This window comes from Tachypleus tridentatus, unplaced genomic scaffold (genome assembly GCF_004210375.1).
Source record: "Tachypleus tridentatus isolate NWPU-2018 unplaced genomic scaffold, ASM421037v1 tig00693393_pilon, whole genome shotgun sequence".
Lineage (NCBI taxonomy): Eukaryota > Metazoa > Arthropoda > Merostomata > Xiphosura > Limulidae > Tachypleus > Tachypleus tridentatus.
Window position 1 is genome coordinate 19,090 of NW_027467955.1, and position 11,646 is coordinate 30,735.

The 11,646-nt window shown below is 38.2% G+C and overlaps 1 protein-coding gene across 1 annotated transcript; it reads left to right on the forward strand.

Moving 5' to 3' along the window:
• The first annotated feature begins 2,308 nt into the window (after positions 1 to 2,308).
• LOC143243768 (voltage-dependent calcium channel subunit alpha-2/delta-3-like) lies at positions 2,309 to 11,295 on the forward strand. Its single transcript, XM_076487385.1, has 4 exons — positions 2,309 to 2,475; positions 3,307 to 3,515; positions 5,888 to 6,029; positions 11,115 to 11,295. The coding sequence occupies exons 1-4, from the start codon at positions 2,326 to 2,328 to the stop codon at positions 11,136 to 11,138; spliced, it is 525 nt and encodes a 174-aa protein (XP_076343500.1). The 5' UTR covers positions 2,309 to 2,325; the 3' UTR covers positions 11,139 to 11,295.
• Positions 11,296 to 11,646: the final 351 nt, after the last annotated feature.

Sequence of the window (11,646 nt, forward strand, 5' to 3'; positions counted from 1 at the left end):
GGTACATTTTTTCTCTTATTAGACTGTTGGATTTTGTTGTTTCTCTCTTATTAGACTGTTGGGTACATTGTTGTCTTCGATTAGACAGTTGGATACATTGTTGTCTCTGATGTACTAATGGATACATTGGGGTACATTGTTGTCTCTGATGAAACTGTTGGATACATTTGGGTACATTTTTGTCTCTGATGAGACTATTGGGTACATTGCTGTCTTGTATAAGACCGTTGGATTCATTGTTGTCTCCAATGAGACTGTTGGATACATTATTGTCTTTGATGAGACCGTTGGATATATTTTGGGTTCATTGTTGTCTCTGATGAGACTGTTGGATACATTGTTGTCTCTTATTAGACTGTTGGGTACATTGTTGTCTCTTATTATACTGTTGGGTACATTGTTGTCTCTTATTATACTGTTGGGTACATTGTTGTCTCTTATTAGACTGTTGGGTACATTGCTGTCTTCGATAAGACCGTTGGATACATTGTTGTCTCTTATTATACTGTTGGGTACATTGTTGTCTCTTATTAGACTGTTGGGTACATTGTTGTCTCTTATTAGACTGTTGGGTACATTGCTGTCTTCGATAAGACCGTTGGATACATTGTTGTCTGTGATGAAACTGTTGGATACATTTGGGTACATTGCTGTCTCCGATAAGACCGTTTGATTCAGTGTTGTCTCTGATGAGACTGTTGGATACATTTTTGTCTTTGAATAGACTATTGGATACATTGTTGTCCCTGAATAGACTATTGGATACATTGTTGTCTCTAATGAGACTGTTGGATACATTTTGACTCCGATAAGACTGACTGGGTATATTGTCGTCTCTAATGAGACTGTTGGGTCATTGCTGTCTTTGGATCCCAGGAATAATGTTGAAATCTCCCAAAATATAAATAGCAACATTTTTTAGACTTGTATACAATATCCATAACTTTGGTATTTCAGGTCTTCAGAGTATACTTTCAAAAGTATCACTAAACTTGTTGTATTGAAGCCACTTTTGATCATATTGTCAGTGATCAGTGTTAGTTTTTTTGACGTTATAAAAATTAACGTTGGTGATATAATAGTCACTATACTATTTATAAAATACATATAGTCACATTATATTATATTGGATATTTTCCGACTGTATTAACTACTGTTTCACATGAATCTTAACATTTGAAGTGCCAACTAACTGAATTTGTTTTTGTTATCGCTTGAGGAACCCACGTTTCTTGATATTTATTTAAACTTAATAACTATCAGTTCAGATGTTTCATTTGAAACGAACCTTTGTTAAAAGAAGAATACCAATGTTGAATGACGTATAAATTCAGTGCCCCTATCCACCACAAAAAAAAGTCTTATTTCTTTAAACATAAATTATATTAACTATCATTATCAGTGTTGTTTTGTTTTAAGTCAGTCGGGCAATTGGTGACTCCCTTCAAGCTTTCGTTAAGGCACTCGACTTGTAATCTGAGGGTCGCGGGTTTGAATCCGCGTCACACCAAACATGCTGGTCTGTTAAGCCGTGAGGTGTTATAATGTTACATGGTCAATCCCACTATTCGTTGGTAAAGAGTAGCCCAAGAGTTGGCGGTGGATGGTGATAACTAGCTACCTTTCCTGTCTTACACTGTTAAATTAAGGACGGCTAGCGCAGATAGCCCTCGTGTAACTTTGTGTGAAATTCAAAACATACAAACAAGTTGTGGCGACTTCCTTTTTCTTACATTATTTTCTTCTCATGGAACTCTGTTCAGTTAACGTACTTGATATCTGTGATTTAGAAATATAACACAAAATTCCAACAGCTGTATCAGTTGATATAAATTGGATCATCATACACTAGATGACTTTTGGTATGTGCACTTTCGTGTATTCAGGGTTTCATTTCGGCGCATTAATTTTCTGGAAGAGACGTTGTATCTATTGGCAGCCACGTAACTATCACAAGATGTTTGTCCATAGCTCGGATGCAGATATAGTTTAGAAATTAAAGTAATATTTGGAAAGTTCATTTGTTCTTAGAATCCTGTTTTTAGCTCTTGTGTTTTAATGAGTAAGAAAAGTAGGTGGATTAGCCACTAACACCCACTAAAAATCCACCAATAATTACAGATTAATTTGAAAGACATAATTTACGTGTTTGAGAGGAGCCGATTTGTCGACAAACAAATCACTTTTGTGCAGCGTTAATAAATTGTTAATAAAATAAATATAAGTTTTGAAAAATAAAATTTTATTATTATTTTAAAATTTCTTCATTTAACATTTTTGTTCATATTTCTTTTGAATATCCAGTTTGAACAGTCTCTTAAGAAGATGTTAGGTGGCGCTGAAGAAGCTGTCATGAGACTGAGAGATGTAGTTCAAAAGGAGTTTGAAGGTTTTTCTAGAACCGACAACCCCTGGAAGTCGTGCACATCTCTGGAGAGGGGTGATGTAGAATGGGATACATTTTTCCAATTATACGTACGTTTTTTAATGCTTTTCAAATGTTAATTGACATAATTTGTTTTAGAACAGAGGGAAATTCATTCTTATACATGTAGAAACGGCTCGTTTGGGATGAGAAAATATTTTACGTAGAGGAGCGAACAACGTTTCGACCTTCTTCGGTCATCGTCATGTTCACAAAGAAAGAAAGAGGTAACTGACCGAAAGCTGACCACATGTTTGAAAGGGGTTGTGTAACTGAGTGTCGGAATGTAGAGGGCGGTGTTAGATGTTTGAATATATAATTTTATATTATTTATTTACCCAAACGAGCCGTTTTTACATATATATATTTATCTAAAAGTGGGTTTTCTTGACATCACTGAACTTCGTTCTTGATTTCAGTGAGTGGATGAATGACGTGTACAATAGTTTGTTGGATGCTACACACACGCCATACATATTTGTGGTACCAGAAGTGATAGTATGGCCTGTTTTTCCATAAGTTGTAAAGAACTTAGAACATTTAGCATTCACTTACGATGTTACCAGTACCAGATTTAGAAAACTGGAAAAGGGTGGGTTAGATCACCTGGATGGGTGCCATATAATTTCAGCATACATAATTTATATTGGTGTAGCCAGCTCATGCATCAGATTTAACTATGATATTATAAGTTATTAGCCTCTAGCTAGGAAACACAGTAATTAAAATATCTTATTGAAGTTATTTAATGTTAGAAGGGGCACATTTTCAGAGAGTGAAAGGGTGCAAAATTATGAAAAGGGGTGAAATCCCCCCAACCCCGAATCCGCTAGTGAACGTCACATATTTTTAAAAAGAAAAATTGTTTCTTTAAATTACAGGTTCGACATACAGCTTGCGAAATCCAAGCACCAAACGAGAAATATGTGTCAACTTTCCGGCACGTTACAATCAATGTCATTCGTACAGCCGAATATAATTGGAAAAAAACACATAACCTAATATTGTGGCAATACTGGGCAGACAAAAATGGCTTTCTTACCATTTACCCTGCTGTTAGAAGACAAAAGAACCACGATCCAAGAACCCGGTGTGTATACGTATCTTGTTTCTGTAAATTTAAATATACTTGTACTTACAATAAACTTGTGAATACCAATGGTGGTTACTTATCGGGTAATTAGATGCAAGAATCGCACGAGTCTTTGAATGGAAAACAAACCTTGATTATATGTACGTATAATTATGTGTAGGTCTGGTCTTTTGTTTTGTACAAACCTTGATTATATGTACGTTTAATTCTGTTTAGGTCTGGTCTTTTGTTTCGTACAAACCTCGATTATATGTACGTTTAATTCTGTTTTGGTCTGGTCTTTTGTTTCGTAGGTGAATGATTTCTTTATTTTTTTTAGTTGTATTATCTTACCTCTAAGTAACACAGCACTATGTCTGCACGTCTACACTGCTAGAAGCCGGGCTTCGATACCCACGGTGAGCAGCGCCCAGACACCCTATTGTATAGCTTTGTTATTAACTACAAACAAACTAAAACGAAAGTTAGCTGTTGCATAAAGCTTTTACAGTGACATAAATAATTAATTATTACAATTCAAATAACTGTGGCTTCTTCTTCTAACTCTTACAGAACTTATGAATTCACTGTTAAGTCTTACAGTTCAAGGATTTGGATGATTAAACATCACAATATCATTCACAAACATTGTGATGCATGAATGATCAGGCGATTCTATCTTCTTGAATTATTATACTGTTTATTTTGAGTTCTATGAAGTTAGGTTCAAAGCAATATCGATTGAAGTTGATTAGTTTAAGAAAGTTTCCAACAACCAATCAACTGTGTTATCTTTTCATTATTCTGTGTCAGAATTTCTTAGCTTACTTAACATATGGGCCCGGCATGGCCAGGTGGATTAAGGCGTGCGACTCGTACTCTGAGGGTCGCGGGTTCGCATCTACGTCGCACCAAACATGTTCACCTTTTCAGCCGTGGGAGCGTAATAATGTGACGGTCAATCCTACTATTCGTTGGTAAAAGAGTAGCCCAAGAGTTGGTGGTGGGTGGTGATGACTTCCCTCTAGTCTTACACTGCTAAATTAGGAACGGCTAGCGCAGGTAGCCCTCGAGTAGCTTTGTGCGAAATTTAAAAAACAAACAAACTTGACACATGAAACCTGTTCACTGCTTTCCTGAATTGTCACGAACAATTAAAATGCAAATATAGTGAAAAACACTTACCAGTTATGAGTGAATATTGTGTGGTTTTTAATGGGGGTGGAGGTTACATAGATTGTTTTTAGCTGTGGACTCTTTTTCTACACTACAGCTGTTCTAATTAAGATAATGTCTTGTATGTGTTTTTAGTAATGTCACAGTTAAAGTATCGGAACACCTCCTGTAGTCTTTTAACTGTTGTCAATCGTATCTGCCATTATTTACAGTGTTTATAACGTTCGCAGGAGTTGGGTTACTTTACATCTGAGAAAAAAGAGGGGAGTTCGGTAAATCACGTAAAAAATAAGGGGTGTGAAATTCTAGTGTTTTTTACCTGTTAAAAGCGTAAGACTATCAACGTTTTCTTTAATATGTCTAGCCAATTTCCGTTCATTAGAACCGCGTGTGACGTGTTTATGACGTCATATCTGCGCCGTGAAGATGGAGAAAAATAAAGCTCTCCGTGACGGGAAATGGGAAAGTCGTGACCCTCACTGTGAATCTACGTGCACACAGGATAAACATTTCGCGAACTCTGAGATTGCACATCGCGTAATAAAAATGCTTTTCCTGTATCATATAAGCAAGAGTTTCATTGTAGTATGATTAACACGAAAGACGATATCATAAGAAACCAATTTTGTTCAATTCATAATTTTCCTTTGAAACTTTCTTTAAGTCTTATGAAAACCATTACTTAGTTGTTATAGAAGAAAACGTTCATTACACGTTAGTGTTTCGGTGAAATAAATCTATTTGTCTCAACTGATTATTTGTTTGTTTTGAATTTCGCACAAAGCTACACGAGGGCTATCTGTGCTAGCTATCCCTAATTTGGCAGTGTAAGACGAGAGTGGGCCCGGCATGGCCTAGCGTGTTAAGGCGTGCGACTCGTAATCTGAGGGTCGCAGGTTCGCATCCCCGTCGCGCCAAACATGCTTGCCCTTTCAGCCGTGGGGGGTGTTATAATGTGACGGTCAATCCTACTAGTCGTTGGTAAAAGAGTAGCCCAAGAGTTGGCGGTGGGTGGTGATGACTAGCTGATCGACACATGTTATCGCCCCCCACGGCTGAAAGGGCGAGCATGTTTGGCGTGATGGAGGTTCGAATTCTCGACTGTAAGTTCGATTGTAAGTCGAACGCCTTAACCACCTGGCCATGCCTGTTTCATTTGAAGAAATTAAGCGTCTTTATCTCATACAAAATTCGTTCGATGTTTTCTGTTACAGGTCCTGGTTCAGACAAGCTGCTTCGACTGCTGGAAAGAGTGTAATTATTCTTCTAGATCGATCACGATCAATGACGAACGTTTTGTATCTTGCAAAACGTGTGGCCACATCTCTGTTAGAGTTGTTAAATCCAAAAGATAAGGTGAGTATTATGGCGAAATTTTCTGGATTCGATAGCTGATACTTGTGTTACAAACATGTTAATTCCCATACCTTTAGCACAGTTATTAAGCCTAACATTAGTGTTGGATTCTATATGTCTTATCACATATGCTTCTCTAACCAGTTTGTGGATTAAATAGCATGTGGCCATTGACTGTATTGATTACCTGGGCCTTAACAACGTGTGAGTCAATAAGAAAAAAATCAGATTAATCTCAGTAAATATTTATGAGATCCATTTCGTATTTTCCAAAATAAATTCGTTTTCCTGTATAGTTTGTTTTGTTTCTTGTTTTTTTTTTTAATTTTGCACAAAGCTACTTGAGGGCTATCTGCGCTAACCGTCCCTAATTTAGCAGTGTAAGACTAGAGGGAAGGCAGCTAGTCATCACCACCCACCGCCAACTCTTGGGCTACTCTTTTACCAAAGAATAGTGCGATTGACCGTCACTTTATAACGCCCCCACAGCTGAAAGAGCGAGCATGTTTGGTGCGAGCGGGATGCGAACCCGCGACCCTCGAATTACGAGTCGCACGCATTAACGCGCTTGGTCATGCCGGACCCGTCCTGTCTAGTATATTTAGTCATGTTCTGCACACTGAGTATCCAAAGAGAGAAAACGTAAAGTGACTTCATTTGATGCAATACGTGGACAAACTAGTTGTGAATGGGGTAAAGCAATTGCTGATTTTATGGCCAACTTCCAAATTGACACTTGTTAATAACAGACAACTTGTAAATCACTTGAGAAGATATAGAACGAGAAACGTTTCACAAATCCACACTTTGCTCAAAGTCTTAAGACTTAAAACTGTATGTTTGTTCGTTTTCTTTGCTTAAATATATGTTATAGCAAAGAAGTTAAAGTACAGAAGAAAAACAAATATTAAATATAGAGGATGGTTTTAGTTTTATAGAGACCATGGTGAGTCCAGTTTGATAAGGTTAGTGTTGTGGATAGAAACCACAGAGTAAATCCAGTTGATAAGTTAGTGTTTGTGATAGAGACCACGGTGAATCCAGTTGATAAGGTTAGTGTTGTGATAGAGACCATGGTGAGTCCAGTTGATAAGGTTGAGTTATTGTTGATAGAGACCACAGTGATGATCCAGTGCCGAATTAAGTTGAGTGTTATGATAGAGACCACGGTGAATCCAGTTGATAAGGTTAGTGTAATGATAGAGATCACGGTGAATCCAGTTGACAAGGTTAGTGTTGTGATAAAGACCATGGTGAATCCAGTTGATGAGGAGTTAGTGTTGTGATAAAGACCATGGTGAATCCAGTTGATGAGGTTGAGTGTTGTGATTAAAGACCACGAGTGAATCCAGTTGATAAGGTTGAGTGTAATGATAGTAAATCACGGTGAATCCAGTTGATAAGAGTTGAGTATTTGTGATAGATAACCACAGTGAAAGTCCAGTTGATAAGGTTAGTGCTGTTGTGATAGAACCACAGTGAATCCAGTTGACAAGGTTAGTATTTGTGATAGAGAACCACAGTGAATCCAGTTGACATAAGGTTGGTATTTGTGATAGAGACCATGGTGAACCAGTTGATAAGGTTAGTGTTGTGATAGAGACCACAGTGAATCAGCTGATAAGGTTAGTGTAATGATACAAGAGATCACAGTGAATCCAGTTGATAAGGTTAGTGTTGTGATAGAGAACCACGGTGAGTCCAGTTGATAAGGTTAGTGTTGTGATAGAGACCACAGTGAATCCAGTTGATAAGGTTAGTGTTGTGATAGAGAACCACAGTGAATCCAGTTGATAAGGTTAGTGTTGTGATAGAGACCACGAGTGAGTCCAGATTGATAAAGTTAGTGTTGTGTGTGAGAATCCACGGTGAAACCAGTTGATAAGGTTAGTGCTTGTGATAGAGACCATGGGTGAACCAGTTGATAAGGTTAGTGTTGTGATAGAGACCACAGTGAATCCAGTTGATTAAGGTTAGTATTTGTATTAGAGACCACAGTGAATCTAGTTGACCAAGGTTAGTGTTGGTGATGGAGACCACGGTGAGTCCAGTTGATAAGGTTAGTTGTATGTGATAATGGAACACAATGAATCCAGTTGATAAGGTTGAGTGTTGTGATAGAGACCACAATGAGATCCAGTTGATAAGGTTAGTGTTATGATAGAGACCACAATGAATCCAGTTGATAAAGGTTAGTGTTGTGATAGAGACCACAGTGAATCCAGTTGATAAGGTTAGTGTTGTGATAGAAAACCAACGGTGAATCCAGTTGATAAGGTTAGTGCTGTGATAGAACCACAGTGAATCCAGTTGATAAGGTTGAGTATTTGTGATGCAAGAACCACGGTGAGTCCAGCTTATAAGGTTAGTGCTGATAGTAGAACCCAAATAGAATCCAGTTGATTAAGGTTAGTGTTGTGATAGAGAACCCTAATGAATCCAGTTGATAAGGTTAGTGTTGTGATAGAGACCACGAGAATTGAATCCAGTTGATAAGGTTAGTGTTGTGATAGAGACCATGGTGAATCCAGTTGATAAGGTTAGTGTTGTGATAGAGACCACAGTGAATCCAGTTGAAATGTAGGTTGAAGTGTAATGATAGAGATTACAATTGAATCCAGTTGATAAGGTTGGAGTATTTGCTGATAGAGAGACCACTGGTGAGTCCAGTTGATAAGGTTAGTGTTTGTGATAGAGACCACGGTGAGTCCAGTTGATAAGGTTAGTGTTGTGATAGAGACCACGGTAGTCCAGTTGATGTTGTTAGTGGTGTTGTGATGTAGAACCACGGTGAGTCCAGTTGATAAGGTTAGTGTTGTGATGGAGAACCACGGTGAGTCCAGTTGATGGGAATTGAGTGTTGTGATAGAAACCACAGTGAATCAATAGTTGATAAGATTGAGTGCTTGTGATCCGAACCACAATGGAATCCAGTTAAATAAGGTTAGTGTTGTGATGAAAAGCACCACAAGGTGAATCCAGTTGAAATAAGGTTAGTGTTGTGATGGAGACCACGGTGAGTCCAGTTGATAAGGTTAGTGTTGTGATAGAGAACCACAGTGAATCCAATTGATAAGGATTGAGTATTTGCTTGATAGAGAGACCACAGTGAATCCAAGATTTGAAATAAAGGTTGAGTAATTTGTGATAGAACCACAAGTGGAATCCAGTTGATAAGGTTAGTGTTGTGATGGAGAACCACGGTGAGTCCAGTTGATAAGGTTAGTGTTGTGATAGAGAACCACGGTGAGGGTCCAGTTGATAAGGTTAGTGTGTGATGGGATTCACCACGGTGAATCCAGTTGATAAGGGTTAGTGTTGTGATAGAGACCACAGTGAATCCAGTTAGTTGATGAGGTTGAGTGTTGTGATAGAGACCACGGTGAATCCAGTTGATAAGGTTAGTGTTGTGAGAGAAAGACCACGGTGTGTCCAGTTGATAAGGTTAGTATTTGTGAAAAAGAGACCACGAGTGAATCCAGTTGATAAGGTTGAGTGTTGTGACCAAGAACCACGAGTGAATCTGAAGTTGATAAGGTTAGTGTTGTGATAGGAGACCACGAGGTTAGAGTCCAGTTGACCAAGAGTTAGTGTTGTGATGGAGAACCACAATGAATCCAGTTGATAAGGTTAGTGTATTTGTGACGAGAGACCACAATGAATCTAGTTGATAAGGTTAGTGTTGTGATAGAGAGCCACAATGAATCCAGTTGATAAGGTTAGTGTTGGGTGATAGAGACCACAGTGAATCCAGTTGATAAGGTTAGTGTTTGTGATAGAGACCACGGTAAAGATCCAGTTGATAAGGTTAGTGTTTGTGACAGAGAACCACAGTGAATCCAGTTGACAAGGTTAAGCGTGATGCAAGAACCACGGTGAGTCCAGTTGATAAGGTTAGTGCTGTGACAGATAACCACAATGAATCCAGCTGATAAGGTTAGTGTTAGATAGAGACCACGGTGAATCCAGTTGATGGTTAGTGCTTGTGATAGAACCATGGTGAATCCAGTTGATAAGGTTAGTGTTGTGATAGAGAACCACAGTAGAATCCATTAATAAGGTTTGAGCTGTATATGATAGAGATTACGGTAGATCCATTGAAATAAGGTTAGTGTTTGTGATGTGTTAACCACTGTGAGTCCAGTTGATAAGGTGAAGTGCTGTGTGATAGAGAACCACGAGAGTGAGAAGAACCAGCTGATAAGGTTAGTGTTGTGATAGATAACCACGGTGAGTCCAGTTGATAAGGTTAGTGTTGTGATAGAACCACGGTGAGTCCAGCTGATGTAAGGTTAGTGTTGTGACAGTATAACCACGAGTGAGTCCAGTTGATAAGGTTAGTGTTGTGATAAAATAACCACGGTGAATCCAGTTGATAAGGTTAGTATTTGCTGATATAGACCCACAACGAATCCAGCTTGATAAGGTTAGTGCTTGTGATAGTGACCACAGTGAATCCAGCTGATAAGGTTTGGGGTGTTGTGATGGAGACCACGGTGAGTCCAGTTGATAAGGTTAGTATGTGTGATAGAGAACCACAGTGAATCCAATTGATAAGGTTAGTATTTGTGATAGAGACCACAGTGAATCCAGTTGATAAGGTTGGAATGTTGTGATGGAAACCACAGTGAATCCAGCTGATAAGGTTGAGTTAGTGTTGTGATAGAGACCACGGTGAGTCCAGTTGATAAGGTTAGTGTGTTGTGATAGAGACCACAGTGAGTCCAGTTGATAAGGTTAGTGTTGTGATGGATAACCACGGTGAATCCAGCTGATGAGGTTGAGTGTTGTGATAGAACCACGGTGAATCCAGTTGATGAGTGTTAGTGTTGTGATAGTAGAACCACGGTGAATCCAGTTGATAAGGTTAGTGTTGTGAGAAAGACCACGGTGTGTCCAGTTGATAAGGGTTAGTGTTGTGAAAAAAAGACCATGGTGAGTCCAGTTGATAAGGTTAGTGTTGTGATAATGACCATGGTGAATGAAGTTGGTGAGGATTATTTTTTTCTTTCACTATTTTCATGTTGTGTGTAATAACTTGTGTACATTTTTTAGCAGAACTTGAATCTACCCTTTCCTTTATAGGTTGGAGTCGTGCATTTTTTCTGAGTACGCGTCATCTATCTGTGGCTGTCAAGGGAGTAGTGAATGTTACTGTGACAACCTCGCACTAAACACGCCTCAGAATCGTAGGTGTCTTCAAGATGCCGTAGAAAACATTAGACAGGTTGGAATTTCCACTAACTACACTTCTGCAGTGGGAAAAGCTTTTGAACTTCTGAAGACCATATTGTAGTCAGCCAGAAAGAAGGTAAAATTAAGTAGTGTTTGTTTGTTGTGAGAGAGAATAATCATTAGAGACACTTGTTTAAAAATATAAATGAAATTCTGTCACTGGACTATATTATGCATCCTTGTATTAAGAGTAAGTAACCTTATAATGTCAAATATGTTATATTTATTGAACTGGACACTCGGTGTTTCATTTTATGACTTTTGTAACAGAGTGCAAATAAAAATAAATCTTTAATTGGTTTAAAGAATAAAAATCTAACTAAAGCCAAGAAGTAAGATTTATTGTTGACATAATTGTATTGTTGTAATAATTGTTACCTCT